We start from the raw sequence: 20,809 nt of genomic DNA, 5'->3' as shown, positions 1-20,809 counted from the left end.
CAACAAGGATGACGAGCTGGATTTAGGAAATGATGAGTTTGAAGATGGTGATCCAGAAAAGGGAGGTTGTCACGATTTGAGAACAGTTCTTTTGAGAAGTGAGAAGCCGTCTGATAGAAGTGAATCTGGAGTAGCGACAGCGGACGAGGATGACGAGCTCAGTTTGATGGATAAATAATGGTAGCTAGGCAACTCATAGAAGGAATGAGACTAACCTGAATGCATATATGTACGTATTGAAATTACTTTTATGATACCATCACTCGTCTTAAGGGTATCTTCATGATGAAAGTTTGTTTTGCGTCTGTACAGCGACAAAACTTTCAGCACTTTGATTGTTAAAGCGAGCGGTCGTCTGAAACGTGGCAATTGGTGAGGTTGCAGATATTCACGTATACTCATATTTTCTTATTTGAAAGATACCCCATACCCCTGTCAGACAGACTACGCTACAAAACGAAAACTCTTTCGTGTTTCCGAGTGGATGTTGTTGAACTGCTTGGATGGCCATCTAAACTGAAAGATACTCCTGTTCTGAGGACAGAGCTCCGTAGTCTCATAAGGAGTCAACGACGCTCGCTGCTCGGAAGTGTTTTGATTTCTCAACATTTCACAACTCACAATATTCATGTTCTAGGCCATCCACGAAAATTTGACAAGATAGCGGGCGGATGGCTTTGGAGAGAGCCTCGCAACCGGGCAAAGCATAAGGAGCTATCAAAATCTGCCGAAGAAAACGTGACTGTGAGCCTCAGTGGTATCATATATGGGCCTGCTTTTACAATTATGCTTCTGTTTTTTGGGACCAAAGTCGCAGAGGAACTTCCAACTCAAAGAACTATAATAATACCACAAAATGGAAGATAATGAAAGATTCATTGACGTTAAAGACGATACTCAGGTTGTCAAGGACACCGTTGAGGTTGACACTGGACTTTTATTGCCCAAAAATCAAATCATATGGATTGTGATGGCCTTGGGAATCATGACTTTTATTGACGGTATTTTTCAATATCGATTATGATTTTTTGATTGCTTTTGAGCTTGTAATTTGAATTCCTCGTTGCTACGACTGTAGGGCTGGACCAAACTATTGTGTTCACTTCTCTGCCAGTAATATCTTCCGAGTTGTCAAATGTTGGACAGCTACCGTAAGCTGTGACTCGCTGCCGTACTCCACAGTACTGCTGCACATTAAAAGAAAGTTTACTAACATTGCCTTACCTTCATACCAGTTGGATTGCAAATTCTTATACGTTGGCTCTCACTGTGTCGTCTTCTGTTTTGGGCAAAGCTAGTGACATCTTTGGAAGACGTCCAGTCCTGCTGCTTTCAACGTCCCTCTTTATTGTGTACGTGCTGTATGACCGTCAAGTCGTCGAGTGAAACACGCTAAGACGAAATTCAATTATAGCGGATCTGTACTGTGTGGCAGTGCACAGACGGTAGGTGCTGGTAACCTCTGAAGATTTTAAGAAGTTGGCAATGATTTCCAATTGTCTCAAATTACTATGCTTAGATGGAGTGGTTGATAGCAGCTAGAGGGATTCAGGGTAGGTAGTCGCATTGGTTAAGAGCTTTCGCTGCTGAGACGACTTGCTGACTAGCTTGTTTTTAATAGGACTTGGCTCAGGAGGAATCAATGCCATCACGATTATGATTATGGGAGATTTGATTGCACCAAAGCTGATCGGACTATATATGCCATACGCCACCTTTCCTGTCGTAATATCTACTTGTCTCGGCCCTCTGGTGGGAGGTACACCCATTTGCTTGGTCAAATCCTTCTGTGTGAAAAGAAGCGAACCTCTGACCGAACGGTTTTGTCACTGTTAGGATTGTTTACTGACAAGTTGAGCTGGCGTTGGATATTTTACATTGCGGTAGGATTTAAACGATGAGTATACGCTTGGTCACTTACTATATCCATCCATCATCTCTTTCGCAGCTTCCAATATTCATCCCTCCCATGCTGGTTTTAGGGAAATATGTTCCCAAACAGCAGAAGTCCCACAGAACCAGTCGTCTCTCACGTATTGACTGGTTTGGGTCACTGTTCCTAACGGGATTCACGCTGTGTTTGCTCGTTGCTCTCTCGTCTGGAAGTCAAGATAAAGCGTGGGACGATCCGGAGGTTATTGCACTATTTGCTGCGGCTGGATTCTTATTCATTTGCTTTCTGGTCGCGGAATACTTTGCGTAAGCCTTCAGAGGCATTGGCTTCAGATCACCCACCAAGACTGACTCATTTTGAATTAGACCTGAACCGATTGCCAAGCTCTCCTACTTTGCTGACAGAACTTTCGCCGTGAGATATTCTCACATTCCAATTTATTATCCCAGACCTAACGATTTCCCGATTCTAGGGGAATTGCATATTAACATTTGGCTTTGGATTCGTATTCTTTGGTGCTGAATATTACTGTAAGTGAATACTCTAAAATAGTTTCTCGGCCTGGTCTCACTATATCTTCATAGTGCCATTGTACCAACAAATCGGGAGGGTACGCTTCCTTCAAATCTTTTCATTCGTATCTATTCAACCCGATGAGACGTTGTCTGACATTTCATGTAGGGTGCCAGTGCTACAACATCCGGCCTCTATCTTTTGGCTGTAGTTTTATCCTTTATGATCTCTTTAGTCGTGTCTGGCGCCTTGCCAAAACCGACTGGAAAAACCACAACGATTCTGAGGTAAGGAGGCCAGAGACTAAAATCAGACGTTTCCCTTTTATACCTGTGGCTCCAGCTTCAGTTTTCATTAGGCTTCAGCTCCCATTGTGTGTAGTCGGTGCATACATGATTAGTCAATGGACTCTCGATTCCTCTGTAGGCTCGCAAGTCGGATGGATGTTGGTGAGTTCGTCAGTCTTGATTCGCATCGATGCAAACCCCTTTCTGGGACAAACTCTTGGTTCATTGACGTATAGCTGGTAGAACTTTAATTGACTGAAACAATTTGGTAGATGGTGGGGTTTGGATTAGGTGGATCCCTCGTTCTTCCAAATCTTATTGCCCAAGCAACCACAAGCAACGTTGGTGCCGCAACGGCTACTTTACTTTTCTTCAGGTATTGTAATCTTGCAATAATTTGGCATATCAATTATTGTTCTCACAACAAGATTTAGGAACTTTGGTGGAATCGTAGGGCTTTCAAGTTGTGGTGCCGTCCTTAATTCTGCATGGATTTCACAGTTGAAGTACCTGTCGCCGTCTATATTTGAGGTATTCATATCGGCAATCGGGATTGCTCAGGTTTCTTCAAGTGCTAATTGGCAAAACAACGTAGGAATCAAACGACCTGGTGATTGGAAAGGTCTTCAACCTTTTTGCAATTGCAAAACTTTCCCCAGAAGTACAAGCACTGGTCGTTGAAGCCTTTCTTGTTGGATTCAAGGACGTATGGTACATTCTAGCCTTCATGTCTCTCATCGCTTGGCTAGCCACTTTCATAATGAAGGATCCATACCTCTCTGATACTATGTATGCTGATGAGGTGGTTTCGCTTGCGGATTCCGAGTATTCGAAAGATAGTGAACATCTTGATGAACTCGAAAGACATTGAACATATTGAACACGCCTAAAGGAATGACCAGTTGGAATAATTAGATAATATTTGGTTTGGAATCAATTCTAAATGAAAGTGTTTTTGTAGTCTGTGCTAGAAATATTTCTGTTTGAATAAACAGTCCGTGTCCCATTTTGTCGAATGTTTGCTATGCGGTCGGTGATTGAGAAAAAAATTGATGTCTTTAAATGAATCTCTGTATTCTCATATGAATCAAAGCAGGTTGCTCAAGCGCCTTTACCACGCTGAAAATCGATTGAGGCAAGAGAATGGTCAAAGATCTCGATCAACAATGCAAGTTAAGATTAAGGAGGCCCTAACATAGTTTCTGCGTAGATAGAATACTTGGCATCTTAAACAAAGCTCATTGTGGGGCTGCCGTGGATAGTATCGAAGGTTCAAATCAGAAATCACTTGCTTGCTAAGCTTCCTAGCTTCCTATTTTGACTGAACAGACTTGTTGAACAGATCTAGCGTCAAGTCATTTTAACGCGCGACGATGTACGTAGAAGTTGCAACTAATTGTGCTTGCTTGTCAATGTTGGTGGTTGGCTGATCAACGTAAAACGTCAACTTTTGAGGTGTCAATTTTGAATTTCACGAAGTTGATAAGCAAAAGTATCGATGGTGATCATGACGCCAGCCAGATCATAGACACATCATCTGTAAGTCCTGTCGTCTTTTCAGATCTGGTCTGCTCTGTTTTAATCAGTGATGCTTGAACGTTAAATGAAAAGTTGGGTTTTAGTCAACGATCCTGAGAATTACTGGCAATCGCGTCGACTTCCTACGAAGCACTCATCAAATACCATGTCTCTCTACTAGTCAATCACCGAGCATCATCAAGAACATCATGTCCAACATCAACAGCTTTGGACAAAGCTCGGATCTTCCCATCGACCAACACATCTCGGATATCGTAGAGCGTGTACGCAACAATCAAGTGACTATCCTCGTTGGAGAAACTGGTATGCAATGTCGATTGGTGGCTGGGTGTGTGTGTGCTGGACTTTGACAGCTTCACTTACCCCAGGATCTGGGAAATCTACTGTGGTTCCTCGAGCCCTTGCTGAAGATGCTAGGCGTCGTGGACAGGAGCCACGTGTGTTGGTATCTCAACCGCGTCGTGTTGCTGCAATCCGCTTAGCGCAACGAGTCAACGAAGATTGGGGCTCTAAACATGGCCAGCCAAACTTTGCTGGGTATAGAGTTATGAATGATAAGAAGGATGATGGCTGCGCTGTCGGTATGTGGTATTGCAGGTGCATCAGATTTCAATTGCATGGCATTTAGGTGTCGAAAGCTTCCTTGACAGCTCACACCTTATCGGTTTTCTATTAGTTTACGCGACGACCGGGTATCTGGTTGAATGGTTATCTCGCAACGAGAATGCCATGGACTCTATCTCTCATTTGATACTCGACGAATCACACGAACGTACAATCGACATGGACTTGCTTTCCCTCATAATCAAGCGACACATTCTAGCCAAAGGCTCAAATCATCACATACGACTGGTAGTCATGAGCGCTACGCTTGACGTGGAGTTATACAACAACTTTTTCACGTTACGCAACGTACCCCTCTTGCCACATATACACGTCGGCGGGAATCGATTTGAAGTCGAAGATTACTATCTCGACGACATGGTAGATGTCCCTAAACGCCCGAATCTGTTCGGATATGAACCCAAAGAATCAACAGAAGATGCTGCGCCAAAGAGGTTTGGAGACTTCTGGAATAGCATGAATGGCTTGGAGGACCTGGAACGTACAATGAGCTCGTGGATAACCACATACAACAAAGGTTGGCGTGACCCAAAAACACGCAAGATTAGGGATGTTTCGCCAAGTATTGATGACTCGTTTTATGAATTCGGTATATATTTGGCACTGTATTATTGTAAGCTGGAAGGGACTCGTGCCTGGAAGGCCAATCCTGAAGAACTAGAAGTCTTGAATAATGATGATAATGTGACAGGTACCTCAAATAGTCTTCATAATGGTAGTAAAGGTGGCCAAAACTCCTCTCAGTCATCAGAATCTGGAGATGAACAAGTCGATATCGACAATATGCCAGATGCATCAGCCTTCAATCTTGGTGTTATGAGCGATAACCTCCCAGAATTCATTCCAAGCACCAGACAGTTCCGCGACCCTGCTGATTCAACATGTATACTTGTACGTTCAAGTGTACACATTTCATTCTGGAGGTTTGTGTTGAACTAATTTGTTTTTGGTTAGGTCTTCTTACCTGGTGAACACGAACAACTCACGTGGTGGGAATTTTATCGTGATATAATTGGTGTACAAACTCCTGCTTGCCAAGCTAGCGCTGCTGAACGTATCAGCGTCCATATATTGCACTCAACAACGCCCAAGGAAGAAGTCGACAAAGCATTCCTTGTAGGCCCGCCAGGTACTTGTAGGATTATATTAGCCACCGATATTGCTGAATCGTCAGTGACTATTCCTGATGTCAAGATTGTCCTTGATTATGGATTACGGAGGGAAATGGAGTTCAACACTACTCGAGGGTCTCAACAGTTGACACTGAATTTCATATCAAAAGCTTCTCGAATCCAGAGGCGAGGACGAGGTAATTCTGATTGGTCGGGGTTTGCGTGGCTTGTCAAATCTGATTTGACACTTATCATGAAATAGCTGGTCGCTGCTCTGAAGGCAAAATCATGGCCTTTTATACCAGGCAGTTCCATGATAAAATCATGCTGAAGCACGATCTCCCCGAAATCTCTCAATGCTCGCTCGAAACTACAATCCTTCGAGTCCGAGAGCTCTTTGCAAGAAGCTCGGCTCGCGACGTCTTGAATACGATGATTGAACCACCAGATATCGCTGCCGTTGATGGTGCTCTTATACGACTACGTGAAGTTGGAGCAATGTTGCCACCACCCACTATTATCACCGCAGATCTTACCGACGCTCAAAAAGAGGGGCTGGTAACGTTCCTTGGTCGAATGGCTTCTCGACTACCAATAACTATAATCGAATCTCGTGTCCTTTTACTTGCAGCTGCCATGGGTGCTCATTTTGAAGGTTTGGCGGATCATTGATGAGCTGTAACTTTTTACGATGATTACTAAACGTAATCATGTTCTAGGTGTAATTCTCGCTGCTGCATTGAATTCCCCCGATATATTCTCCATGCCGAGTAGTCTCGTAGAGCATGATCAAGCCAAGTTCGCGTCCCAACTTGCTTCCACTTTTGGTAAGACATTATGAGAGTCGTCTTGGTAGAAACTCTAACCTCACAATTTGTCTTACCTGCTTTAAGGTGCACGAATGTACACAGATGCTGGATCGATGAGTGAGCCGATAGGTGTATTAAATGCCTTGAAACTATGGGCTGGTGAAGCTGATCACGAAGCTCGACAAGCCTTGATGCATTCACTATGCGTCAATGCAAAGAGGTTTCGTGTGTTTAGGCTCTGTGTCCAAAGGCTAGCTGAGAGTATGATATCGATTATTGATGGTCAAATCAAGAGTAAAGCCAACAACGTGTTCTTGGTCCAATCTGGTCGTGGAATTATAAACGGACTCCGTGAGCTCAGCAGTATAGTTGTACCTGAGCAAAAGAAAGTTTTCTTGCTGCCGAAAAACTTCACTGCCACGAGTCCTTATAAATTCTTTGCCACTCCAGTAGAATGCTTGCGTGTCATTCTTGTGACTGCATGCAGTCCACAAATATGTATGGGATTTAGTGGCAACTACTCTACTGCTGTGGACGACGCTAATAGGATTATCGAAAGGAAGGCACTTGAAGCAGCAACTCTAGAAGCTGAAGCTGCTGCTGCCTACATGGCTGAAAGTGCTACTGAAACTGCTGATACTCAACAGCCTGAACATGCTGCTGTAGCAAGCAGCTCTACCGATAAACGTCAAGACCGAGCCGCCAATCGTCGTAAAAAGAAAATTGAAGACCGTCTAGAAGCATCTCGTCTGGCCAGAGAATTGATTGAACCAGCTCCTGTTGGTCTTGGCCACGATCCTCGTCTTATTTACTTCCGTCAATATGTAGAAGATCCTAAAGCAGCAAGAGCAAAACTGCCACCAACCGTATACCCAGACCTCGTCGATGGATTAATGGGACGTTATGAACGTTTTGAACCACTAAAGTGCTGTGTTTTGGAACTCAAAAATGCATCTGATCCTGCACTTAGATTGTTGGGTCAGAGACTCAGACAGAATAGTAAATATCAAGAGGCAGAACAGATACGTGCATCTTTGGAATGGTTGGGGGTGTCTAGAGCTGCATACGTACCAGGCAAGCCTGGAGGGTTTCGACAGGGTGGTAAACCGGCTCTAGTCATTTTGGAATTTTTTGACTCACCACGAGACCCCAACGACAATATGTCTCTCATCACTAATATAAACGCTACTGATACATCTACCATAAAGGACCCATTCCATAATAGAACCAATCGTCAGCCCATCAGTACCGTCGATTTGAAATACTCGTCGCCTATTGGCCTTCGATTTGCTTCGTACATGTGTACAGGTATTTTAAAGTTTGGGTTTACTACTAGAAATGTCGTTTTCACCCCCATTTTTTTAATCAAATAGGATACCCAGCCAGCTTCAAGATCGCAATAGTAGAAGATAGTGCACCCATCAAGTATGATTACGATGCACAAGGAAACTGGGTACAAGGACGAGTCTCCACTGGATTGGATATCGCTGCTATTCGAGTGCCAAATATGATTCGATGGCAGGCAAAGAGATTTTTGGGCCCACCACAAGAACAAATAAGGGGGCAGCCTCCTCTTACTATATACCCGTATTCGTATTCTGTTGTGAACTCGATTACTACTCCGTATCTGACTCAAGGCAAGCAACCAGGTACGGTGTGGTAGAGAAAAAACCAATTCAAGTTATAAGAGAACTCAATTCCCTGGTTGTCTTGTAGTTAGTGTATACTGTGCTGCTCGATCTACTATGGGTGTTGGGAAAACAGGAAATATTATCGCTCTGACTGGCTCTACAGTAAGTCTGTGATAAAAAAGTTATCAGAGAGAATGCGAAACTAACCAACAATTTTCTTTCATTAATCAGGTCTTTGTATCTGACCTGCCATGGCATCTCCGTCTGGTTGCTTTGTCATCCCAACCAGAATATATTGCATTCCAAACAACCGACGACGGCGAGAAGATCGTTGGCATATCACATGAATTTGGAATGGATCTCAATGAAACAACTAGAGCCACACTGCCCGAAGCACATTTACATGGTCACTATATGATTAAGGATGACTTTACGACTATAAATTCAGCACGTCAAGGTTTAGCAAACACCTTCTTGAATGGCGATGCGCTCGTGACCGGAAGTCTCAGACCATTGTTATTGGATAACTTTGAACGGCTGGCCGCTACCATCAAGGCACGAGATCCGAAAGATATAGCTAGAAAGTATGTGAATTATGGGAACTTGAAGACGGGATTGGGTGTCACAAATAGTAGTACTAGTAGTAATAGTAGTAGTGTAGATGTCTCTCAGTTTGGATTTGGTGCCTTCCCTTCATCGTTTGCATTCGGTGTCAACAATCCATCGGGAATCAATGCAAACGCTCAACCATTCCAATTCGGTGTCAATGCTGCAGGATCATCTGGTATGATGCTTGCTAGTAGTAGTAGCAATAGTCAAGTCCCAGCCACAGCTACACCACTATCTGACGCTGAAATTCTCTTCCCATCCCTCGTATGGCCCACGTGGATTCCACCGCCTTCGAGCCCTCCATCGTCATCATCATCATCATTCACTGATGATGGAGAGGACTACGATGGCGAGCATGCACGCTACTTCCAGGCGCCGGTGTTTGATGATTATGATGATTACTACTGATCCGTGAGTGAAACTAGATAGAGTACAGAGTATATGTATAGCGAGGATCGCATGTGATTTGCATTTTCCACAGAGCTGCACATACAAATAAAGCTATTGTTAGACCGCCTCAGCTTCGTTCAAACAACGCGAAGACGGATGAGCAGTTCTTGAGAGAATATGTATATAGTTGTTGAGATCGTTTTACGAATTATCATCCTTCTAGAGATTATATTTTAATTATGCATCCATATATATCTATCTACCTATTTCCTTCACGACATTACTCCAACCGATTCACCCTCAGTGAGTTGCACAATGATGCTCAATTCATCTATAGCCTCTTCACCTTCCCCCTCCTCAACCCGTCTCACAACACTCTCAGTGTATACGCTGGGACTACCACTAGCCAGCAATCGAACCACGACTTCACGTATAGCAGATTCTTCATGTCCCTGAGTAGCCAAGTTTTCACGTATACCTCGCAGCACCTCTTTAGCTCTTGGCGAATCTATGAGAACGAGACGGAGCGAGACGATACGACGAGTCAAATCCTTGAGTTCCATGGTCGAGCTTGTGGAAGACGATACTGTCGAGTTTGTCGTAGTGGGTACAGGGATTTGATAGTGTCCACTGACACTGGGTGATCGTGATATAACAGAACTGGTAGACATTCCCATGACAGATGCTCTGCCACTCATAGTGATACCCATACTACCACCACGTTGGTTTCGTAGATATCTAAATACTTTTTCGTACAATCCAATTGCTTCTCGGATCGCTGTTGCGACGGTTCCTGTTACTACACCAGTATAGTCTTCGTATGGAGCCATGACCAGTGTAGCCAAGAGACGATACGATTCTACGGTATCAGCATGTGATGATCCAGCATACTTTTCTCGAAGAAGCTTTGATGCTTTTGCATGTTTGGTAGCATTTGACAAGTCACCCTTTTGTTGTAGAGATTGAGCCAATAGGAAATGGACACGACCAGTCAGTAATCCATATTCCGGACCCAGTGATGAGTAAATGGTGAGTGATTCAGTCAAGAACCGTATGGAATCTGATGTTCGTCCCAATACGTGTTGCAAGTGACCCATAGTACATAGGTATCCAGCAGTGACATTATGAAGTTTGCCACAAGCTCGTAAAGCAATGTGCCATGCACGCTCAATACATTCCAAGGCTTTGTCTTCTTGTCCAAAGCGTGTAAAGCAGTTACTCATACATTCATGAGCTTGCATTTCAATAGGATGTAATTCGCCCCAGTGATACTGAATGGCGGCGATACAGGCCTTGTAGTGTTGTAGAGTTTCTGGTACTATGGCATTCGATATGAGACACGATGACTCCATGAGTCGAGTCAAGGATAAGGAAGCGGATGCTGACGCGTATTGATCTCCGACTTGGAGCGATGATACTGCATACGTTTTTGCTTGATCTCCTTTACGTATTGCTGCGTAAAAGGCACTGACACGATTTAATATATCTCGTGTCTTTTCGTTTCTCCATAGTCGAGATTGAGGACCGAGGAGTTTGAGATGCCTTGTGAGAGAATATGCTAGTTGAGATTCAGTTGGTGTGGTATCGGACGGGGGGGCGTTGATGGAAGAAGGACGATGGAGGTTGGCTGTAAAACATATCAAATGTTGACGAGATAAAGGTTGGGGGCCACTAAAGTCATAGATATTTCCTTCTGTGAATTGCACTCCACACTATTGTTATTGGTTTGAAGTTTTGGTTAGCAAAATGATGCTGAAAGAGGAACTGCATTATATGCAAATTGCTGCATTCGAACTTACGTGATGCTGTAATGCCAGGAATAGAGCCGATCGATGTATCCCATCAAATGATTCCCAGTCCATGAAGAATCCAAATTTGCCATATACGACACCCTTCAGAGTTTCCTCCCAGAACTAGTGGAATCAAATGTAAATACATATCCATTTCTATCGGTTTTTTCTTGGGCTCTCACAACGTACCTTTCGGGCAGCCATACTAGAGCCAAGGACAGTGTTGAAAAGTCCAACAACTTCATCTCGGAAGGGCTCATCTACAACAGTAGCACCAGTAGACTTGAATCGTAAAATCTCTCTTCTCATACGTCGTCTAAAGAGGGCTTTGCAGCTTCTGGCAACCATATCCACAGCACACAGCTGTCGAATATATGGCAAAGTTGACAATTTAGCCATCAACCCAGTATATCTCACATTGATGCCATTAGAACTCAACCATTCCTTCCATGCTCTAGAATCAGCCAGGATGGATTTCTCTTGCATCGAGTCTAGCTTCTTTACGGCTGAAGGAATCCACACTTCTTGCAAATACTTGCTGGCTGCTATGGCATCGGATTCATTGCCCATTCGTTCTGGTTCTTGTGGTGCTTCATATGGTACCAGAGCATCAGCTGATAATGCATTGACATACTTTTCAACAAATTCAGGACGGAACTTGTTGAATGGTTTGGGTTTTATCTGTGAGGTGTTGCTGTTGGTGTTTTCGTTGGATGCGCCATTTCCAATATCATGTGGGAAGAGGTCAGCAATGTTGAGCGAATAGTAGATCTGGGATTGTGGGTGATAGTGAACTTCCATAGACACGGATGTTGGTACTCGTACTACTTCTCGACCTCCAACTACAGCCAAATGAGGTTTGAGGTTGAGTCGAGCTGCGACTCTTGACAGCCGTTGTAAAACGCCATCATCTGTGCGGGGTATTTCAGCTGTCAAGTCCAGAACCCTCGCATTCTAATAAAGGCGGCGTGGGCAAAATGTTTCTGAATCTGACCAAAACGAACGATGAACTGAAGAATGACTTACTGCGTCTTCTAAAGGCATTGTCGCAAACGCAACGATTCTAAAGCCCTTGTAATCTATAAGACACATCAATGGAGTACCAAACAGTCCGTCACATGTCTTATTCATAGCATCAATGCCCAAAAGTTCCTGAGATGCTCGCTTGTGCGCCAATAAGATTTCGTCATCGCCATCGGCTGCAAGCAAGGAATAATGAGTGAGACATACGTTTTTTGGCAGGTTCACCTCTTACCTTCATAATCAGCGACAAAATGAAAGAACATTTCTCCTTCTAGCCATGATGGTGGTCCAGCAGCATTCTGAACTGGCGGAGAAGTTTGCTGATGAAAGACTTCTGAAGCACTTCCATTATTTGCCCAATCACCACCACCAGGTGTCATTGGTCGTAATGCAACACGGTGCTGAATATGATAGTTATCCACAATTCGTTTGGCCCATGCTGTAGCTATCTCGGTAAAAGTACCAATGAGAGTGCAGAGTGCCACGTCTTTTCGTAGTGCTGCATCTTCATTCGTTATGGGCATAGCTAGCATACGCTGATACTTTTCATTCCAGTGGGGTGTTGGAGATGCGGAGGCTGAAGGTGATGTGATGTCGATTGCTAAAAAGGACGTTAGCATATGATACTCCTTTGTGGGGGATTTTTTTGTTGCTGAACGAAATAGCTCCTACCTTTCCGCCGGCGTGTCGTTCCATGCTTGGCAGCTTCACCACCGTTTTTCGTTCGACCCAATGACACCAATTCTTGAGGCGTGAGAACAGGCTCGTTGCAAAATGACTAGAGGACGGTTCATTAGTTACCGACAAAAAGCGGTGATCAAGATCAACACAGGACTTTTGAGGAGTCTTACCAGAGTCTCAATACCGGTACCCACACTATCTCCGCAATCAAGTCCGCCAGCGACAGAAGATACGACACTTCCTTCATCACTCCAGTTGCTTGTCGCGTCATCATCGTCACGTGGACCAGTGGCCCGAGAGAAGGTGGGTATAGGCGGCCTTGACTGATTACGTTGAACGCCGTGAGTTAGAGGCTGTGGTTGCTGTTGTAGCGTATTTTGAACTGGAAAGGATGTTGGTCGAGCTGCTTTATTCGTGGACTGCATACGTGATGGTGGTCGTTGATATGTAGGTGCCGAGTTTCTCCATGGTTGAGAATTGTATGTATCAGCGATCGGCTGTGATTTGGTGTATGATGAGGCAGGTTGAGTGGCGTCCGAAATAATATTGACCCATTCGTCACGATCTGACTTTGTTTGAGCATAAAACAGATACTAGAGAAAGAGAATGTATTATATTAGATTCATAATGATCTCATTTTCCCATTCATCGACCTAACTCAAATACCTTTCTGTCTCTTGCTTCGACGCTGAATCCACATCCAGCACTTCCTGATTCTTCCAGACTAACACGAGCACCTCGTAGATCGACTTCATGCTTGACTGGAGCCGATGGATCTCGACGATCAAAGACCAACAAGACGGGACGAGCATCGGCCGTCAAGCTGTCTCGCAAAATGAGGAATTTCAGCTTCCATCCAGAAAGAATTGATGAGCCTCTTTTATAGGCATATCCCTGCTTGCGCGCTACCGGCCCTGCTCCTACATGAGATGGGACTAGTGTCCTCGTCGTCAGCATCTCGTCCTATGGTCTGGTTGCAGCTTGCGTAGTTTTTTGGGTTTTTTGGGTGCAAGTGTTGTCAAGAGAAGATTATAGTGAAACTGCGCGTGAAAAGAGCGAGATACTGAGAGCTCAGGAGTATGCTGAAAGCAGGAGAGTTCTAAGTGCAGATGGTGTATCCTGTCGCGTAATTCGAAGCAAGCTGAAAAGTCTTATTTCCACAATCGCCTATTAGTAGCAAGAAGAGGGGAGAGAAAGAGGGACTTGGAAGCGATCTCATTCATGGTCAGTCATTAGTCAAGTGTTGTTGGTAAGTCTGCGATCTCTTAGATGGCCAGATCTACGTAGGCCGTCCCACAATTAATCGCATTTTCTAACACTCAGATCTAATAGACTCTGGAGAAGAATCAAACGCACATGGAAGCCGAAGTGATGCTGCAAATAGTCATCACTAGGATTATATCAAGAAGTCCCGTTACGAGCTGACTTATCGTATAGCACTCGTCAAGTTTCTTGTACATGAAATGGAGCAAGGTACAGTAAAAGTGGGATAGCAATGAGCACATTCGTGACTCGCTTTGCTGGGAAGCATGGAGGTCGTCCAACTATAAGTGATGAGCTCTTCTTTACAGCATTGGTGCCGCGAAATGTGCTTTGATAAGTTGCTAGACTAGAGAGCATCATTTATCATGAGAGTATAAGAGGGCTGTTGAATTGCATTTGTCATAATCTCATAGAGCAAGTAGTTGTAAACTTACATCAATAAAAGTAGCAGTATCTTTCATAGAGCAAGTAGTTGTAAACATACCTCAATAAAAGTAGCAGTATCTTAACGAATCTCGGGTACACAAGACGAACAGATCTTGCAAATACTCTCTTTACTAGGATTTATTGCACTGATTGGGATGGGCTCTCGGCATTCTTCTTACAAATGTTTCTTTTACACATTCCCCTCCTTATGATTGACACAATGAATATAAAAAGCCTACTTTGCAAGCCCATTCAGCGCCGTCGTCCAACTTCATAATTTAGTTTTGTTTCAAGTATTTTCCAAACACGTGGAGTGTATGGAGTTGTCTTCTCTATACAAGAGAGATAAGAGGGACATTTGCGAAGCGTGGCCTCGTTCCAGCCACGCACAATAGCCTGCTTGATAATTCCAAGTCTTCTGGCCTTCTTGTTATCTTCACCAGCATATTCCAATTGTTGCAAAATTCGGAAATTGGTATATGCTAAACGAGTCACTTCTTCCTCTACCAATTCTTCTCGTTTCGTTCGTTCGCTATAGACGAGAGTGCAATGTCAGCGAGACTCGTCCACCTCTGAACCATGGTTTCCATACTCACGCAAGCCATTGAGGATGAGTGCCGTCCTGTATCGCAAGCTTGCGTTCTCGTAGAGCATTTTTGATATCAGATCTGAGATAAAAGAAGCGTTCGATTCTTGCATTATGATACTTTGGCCAAAAGCTCCCGCTAGTCCAAGGCAATCCAAGCAAAATTTCAGGAGAGAGTTTTTGTTCTTCCAACAGAACTGCCTTGCTCACTGAACTAGTAGGAGAGATTGCAACATTAGAACGGGCCAAGGTAACCTTCTTGACGTTCTAAGAAACTTACTGCTTTTCGAAACAGTCCTCACAAATCCTCATCCGAAAGGCCCAACAAGCTTTTCGTACTTTGGCCAATCCACACTTGTAGCAGCCCACTCCAAAAATTATCTCATGCACATCATCTCGTGATAAATTAAACACCTTTGAGTCTAGATTTGGTCGGAGATTAGTAGTAAGCTTAGAGCACAGTTCTGCAAAAGAGTTCACTGGGTAAGGCTCTGCACAAGAGTTCAATATCCAGAAACGTTACCTGTTAGAAGATGTTCAATCTTCTCCCTGACAGGCGAATTAGCCTGACTAAGACGTTTCTTTGGTCGTGGCAATTCCGTCTGATCACTTTCGGTACTCTTTCGACGAACCGACCGCTTCTTTGGCCTGGGCTCTTCTATCTCGTCAATCTCATCATCCTCGTCGCTTGTACGATGGACCCGTTTCTTTCGTCGTGGTATTTCAGAAATCTTTTCGACCTCATTCTGGTTAGTGCTACTTACGCCACTGCTACAGTCGTCATCTTCGTCATCCTCGATTACAATAACATCACGGCTCTCTTCTTTACGTTTCCTCGTGGTAACAGGAGTGATGACAGGCTGTATACGAGATATCTTTGTAACTGGATTCGTTGCTATAGATGCTATTAGCTTCCGTGATGCGGCTGGTCGTTCCTGGATGTCAGCAAAGAAAATCCTAACCCCCTCATCATCAGCGACATAGAGCCAGTCTAGGTCGATATTTATGACATTCTCGTCTTCTGGCAACTGATATTTGAATTCCACATGTTGATTCGGTAGCAAAACAGGCTTCAATTTATGCATCACACTGTCGACCAATTGCTGAAAAGTCATTGTTGGGCTGACTTCCATACGGCATCCAAAGTTTTCACCCTCTAGCTTAGTAGTTATAATCACGGGCTGATGGTCCATATTGGCCTCCTTCCTTCTTCCTCCTCTAGCGGCAAGCTTTTGGATGTAAACCGAATGCGCTGCTAATATGCTTGTCAGAGCTAAGAATACTGTACGATTGTTCGTAGAAAGAAAAATAGCTGTAAAATAGAAAATAGCGTAAATATACACGGAAATGCAATCAGCAGTTTCTTGTCTCCTTTGTGGAACTTGTCTCATTTGTCCGCCGTAACGCTCCCTTTGAATTCACAAAACGACAGAATGGCAGATCACGAGGAACTTACAGATTGGATTTCGGCCAAACTGGCAGCTATTGGGCTGCACGATGAGGTCAGCTAGATCAGAGGTCCTTGCTGGTTTTCCGTTATGAAGCTTTGACTGTTTTTATGTGGGGGAAAAAAAGAATTATCTAACAAAACTAGGATAGACCATAACATCATACTGTGAATCTATAATACAGGCTGATTCTGGTGACGATGAAGAAGAGCTCCGAGAAGCTTTGGAATCATTCTTATTGGAAGCATCTGTGAGCATCTGGCGTTTGGACGAGAACATCCAACATCTGTCTATGTTCGATCGTTTTCTTCGCTGTCCTTACACTTACACCATATAGGACGGCAAACAATCATCATCAATCGACTCATTCATCAAAGAATGCATAACATGGTCTTCAAAACAACGGGAAGAAAACAATCAAAAAGACGCACAACAGAAACAGCACGACATAGTTGCTGGACGTCTCAAAGAAACTGAGGTGCTTAAAGAGGCGATACGCGTACGAGATAGGCCTGAATTGTCTAGGGAAGATCAGAAGAAGAGGGAGGCCTTGCTTAACAAGGTAATGCTCATACAGCGATCTATAATGACTCTTCTTTGTTTGTTCTGTCAACACATCTAACACTCTATCCTACTTTGATAGTACGCATTCGATGTAGATCAAGTCACCGAAGGTGCTGATGGTGAACTTGTATACAAAGCTGCTTCGGAAAAGACATCGTCAAATGATGATATATCGAGGAATGAGAATGCTCTAGCTGTGAAACTTAAGGAGCAAGCTCAGAGAGCTGCTGCTTCTGCTTCACATGCCAAGGAAGTACAAAGGTAGAATGAAAGCGCGATTTGAATGAAAGTGGATCTTCGTGGGGCCGATTTACTCTATTTTTGGCCACGAACTCACACAACTCAACAATAGGAATAAGGAAGCTCTTGAAAAGCAGAAAGCTGATAAAGAAAAAGAAAAGAAACGGACTCAGAAGAAGGAGAAACGACGAATGTAGAAGAAGAAGAAGGGCGATGCAATCGGCTTTGTAGATACTAGTAGCTAGTCTTTTTACTTGTACATATGGCATGCTAAAATATTAACATTTCATTTGAAAAAGGAAAAACTTTGTTATCTGAAAGCGGTGCTGAGCAACGTTGCTCGATATACAAGGATTTGTACACAAAATGGCCAATATGGGATCAGATCCCACTCATCAAGCATCAGCCACCTATGCAGCGATTCTGTGTGAAGGTGTGTTCCAATGTTGCTCAGGATCGGCCTGTACCCATTGAGGCACCAGAAGCATTGGTACAGCCAAGTTTTCAGATGTTATGCATCTCAACGCAACAGATTTTTGTGTGCATGAATAACAACAATAAAACGTTTACGACCAAGGCTGGATGTTGATTTGCCACTGCACCTTTCACACTTCTCGCAAGCTAGAGTCTCAAAAGTGCTCATAAACAAGAAGTAATCAAAGTCTTCCGTGTCCATGTGAGGAGAACGACCTGAATTGTGTGGAGAGGATTATTTAACCAGAGGGAACTGTCACTCCACAAGGATGTGTTGATTATCTTACTTCCTCAACTGTTTTATTGGCTGTACTTGGAACTCACCAAGCAAATGAACGCTTGTTATAGCTTCATAATTTACTAATGTGCCTTCAATGGTCATCAAGTACTAGACGGAGCTGCTGATGGTATAACTTAATTGTGAGGCTGACATTCGAAAAGTCATTATTAAACGACGATGTATCGAAGAACGGGAATAAATGGATCTGTGAAAGTTAAAGACCTGGAAGACGTGCAGCTTCTGCTGCTTCTGCTGCAAGTGCCAAGGAGGTACAATTGTTCGCATCAACCTATCCCAAATTATATTTGCGTCCTTTTTTTGCCAGTTAGAAAAACAATCACGACGCTCCCGGAAATCGGAAAGTCGAGACTCAAAAGAAGAAGAAGAAGAAGCGAACGTTGAAGATATGAGAAGAGATGCAATGTTTCTTGCAAATACATTTCTTTTCTGTACATACTGCTTGGTAAGCTATAGAACATTGCACAAAAAGGGACGAAGATATAGCCGTGACATACGATGCGACATTCTCGTCATCATCCACGGTTTGCACCACGATTACCCCACCCTTTAGGATTATCATCAGTGAAATCATCCCACTCTCTAGCTTTGAGCGTTGCCTGATCTTGAGCATCATAGTCGGAATCTTCGACGACCTTTGTGTTTGTTTCCTCTCTATGGTTGAGGATAAAGGGCTGTTAGATGGTGAGCAAAAAAAAAAAGGTTCACGCTTTCAAAAGCTATTTACCCTGTTCCACCAGATAACATGTTCCCACGTTCCATTTCCAAATCCAAGTATTCTTCAATGGTCATTGTTGGTAGATTCCAGCCTGGTCTGAATACACCACGTCGTACTTCTTCTCTCTTGCTGGTAATCACGAATGGACGCATGATCTAATATCGAGATAAGAGTATCAGTAGACATCATGCGGGAGAACTGCAACTGGTTCACATCCAGATTCATAGTATACACAACACCCTTTTTTCACCTCTCACACATACCCTTCCTTGTGGATTCATCAACGGACCAGTCCTATCCTTTAGCGCCACTCTAGTGTCACTATTGTTCTCAAGCTGACTAGACAATTCATGACTCTTGTCTCTCTTTATCTGTTCCATTTCCAAGAGTATGACACGTTCATCACGAATGAGTCGTATGGATTCGAGTGCGGTTTGAGCGTATAGTCTGCCACTAGTTAAAATGATGTCTCGTTCAATGTCTTCATCGATTTCCTGGTCTTTGCGTCTGCTTAGCAAGTCCTGTAGCAAAAAAAAAGTAGGGAGGTAAGCCCTTATGATAGAAACATGTATCGTCCTTCTTCCCCTTTGCAACACATTCTCTTCCAACCATTCACATGTACAATACATACCTCTAATCGCTTCTTTGTCTCTTTTTCCCTCTTGTACCTCGCAATCTTTTCGTCACGAGTGGGTGGTCGTTCTGTCGTATTGCTATCCACTAGATCCCCATCCTCATTCTTTCTCGTCATGGCATGCCATCTCTTTGCATCATCGGAATCGAGTATGGCATAGTCATCGCATATAGTCAGGTAGCGCGACAGATACATTTCAGCGACATTGATGACTTGCATTCGCTCGAGTTTGGGCGATACTTGTTTGAGGGTTGTTTCGCCGAGGAAGTAGTCTACTAGTATATACCTAGTGCAATAGGTATCAGTATATAGATTGCTGTGTTGTATAACTTGTATAGATTGTAGCAACCTCAGGTCAGTAGTAACAATGTCGTCCAAGATCTCGTTGTCGCTGAAGAGGGACAGTTGGCGGACGAGGAAGGCACACTTGGTAAAGTTTAGGAGGCAGTCTGATACTATGGTCTATATGTGGTTGAGATTAGTTCCATGTAAATCAAGCCAACAATTCAGACATTGCAAATCAACATTACTTGGTATTTGGGATCTATGCTGGCCAGAGGCGAGTCTTCTACTTCCTTATAAGCAGCCTTCCCGCGTGAGAACTCTGTCCGCAATGAAGTTCCTTCGTTCTCTTGTGCTGAAATCATGATTTGCTTATGTGTGATTTGGAGCTGCGAAAGACGACGACACGTATAGACTATGCAACTTGTTTTATAAAGAGAGAAGAAACGAATTTATGATGGTTTACAAATGCGATGTGGCAATGTGAAGTTATGCGATCATGGATAGGTGACATTCAATTCAATACTGTCGTTCAGGTGTTGGTTGAGCTTTCTTGTCGCCCTTCCAGTAATTCTCCCACGCTATTCCCGCTGTAAATGCTCCCACCGCGAATAATTGAGCTCCTACAATAGAGGTTGGTTCAGTATTCGTCCAGCCTGCCTGGGTGCAAACCCAAATGTTGAAGCTTACCAACCCTCATTCTCTGACTATGCTGGAAGCCAACCTTGTCGCCTCTATGCAGCGATATAAACATTTTATAGAGAGAATAGCACACTGCCACCACTCCTATTAGTATAAACGGTATGTGTTAGTTGGATTCACGTTGATTGAAACAATACATCACTATGTACCTGGCAGGATGAAGGGATTCTCATTCATTTTACGCACAGACCGACTATAAAAGCCCTCGATCTGTGGCGGCAGAGGCACATCCTCGAATACGGCCTTACGTGACATACTCGTTTGTCGATTGC

General features: G+C 43.7%; 4 protein-coding genes across 4 annotated transcripts; 1 reads left to right on the top strand and 3 right to left on the bottom strand.

Moving 5' to 3' along the window:
* Positions 1-4,421: 4,421 nt before the first annotated feature.
* SmJEL517_g03126 (uncharacterized protein) lies at positions 4,422-9,426 on the top strand (the record flags this gene model as incomplete). Its single annotated transcript, XM_031169054.1, has 10 exons — positions 4,422-4,536; positions 4,602-4,814; positions 4,910-5,748; positions 5,812-6,166; positions 6,232-6,624; positions 6,689-6,796; positions 6,863-8,086; positions 8,152-8,427; positions 8,495-8,571; positions 8,641-9,426. The coding sequence occupies 10 exons, from the start codon at positions 4,422-4,424 to the stop codon at positions 9,424-9,426; spliced, it is 4,386 nt and encodes a 1,461-aa protein (XP_031025012.1).
* Positions 9,427-9,680: 254 nt separating this feature from the next.
* Positions 9,681-13,859, bottom strand: SmJEL517_g03125 (uncharacterized protein; the record flags this gene model as incomplete). The annotated part of the gene is made up of 8 exons (XM_031169053.1): positions 9,681-11,120; positions 11,208-11,321; positions 11,388-12,152; positions 12,225-12,397; positions 12,454-12,822; positions 12,894-12,999; positions 13,073-13,495; positions 13,569-13,859. The coding sequence occupies 8 exons, from the start codon at positions 13,857-13,859 to the stop codon at positions 9,681-9,683; spliced, it is 3,681 nt and encodes a 1,226-aa protein (XP_031025009.1).
* Positions 13,860-18,716: 4,857 nt separating this feature from the next.
* Positions 18,717-20,200, bottom strand: SmJEL517_g03124 (uncharacterized protein; the record flags this gene model as incomplete). The annotated part of the gene is made up of 6 exons (XM_031169052.1): positions 18,717-18,855; positions 18,929-19,074; positions 19,183-19,440; positions 19,551-19,839; positions 19,903-20,015; positions 20,084-20,200. 6 exons carry the CDS (start codon positions 20,198-20,200, stop codon positions 18,717-18,719), a joined length of 1,062 nt encoding a protein of 353 aa, XP_031025010.1.
* A 154-nt stretch (positions 20,201-20,354) lies between these two features.
* On the bottom strand, positions 20,355-20,792 carry SmJEL517_g03123 (uncharacterized protein; the record flags this gene model as incomplete). Its single annotated transcript, XM_031169051.1, has 3 exons — positions 20,355-20,458; positions 20,526-20,621; positions 20,687-20,792. The coding sequence occupies 3 exons, from the start codon at positions 20,790-20,792 to the stop codon at positions 20,355-20,357; spliced, it is 306 nt and encodes a 101-aa protein (XP_031025007.1).
* Between the last annotated feature and the right edge of the window lie 17 nt (positions 20,793-20,809).

This window comes from Synchytrium microbalum (genome assembly GCF_006535985.1).
Source record: "Synchytrium microbalum strain JEL517 chromosome Unknown SmJEL517_scf0015, whole genome shotgun sequence".
NCBI classification, from domain to species: Eukaryota; Fungi; Chytridiomycota; class Chytridiomycetes; order Synchytriales; family Synchytriaceae; genus Synchytrium; species Synchytrium microbalum.
Note: the sequence above shows the minus strand (reverse complement) of the source record. Positions and strands in the feature narration are given on the sequence as shown.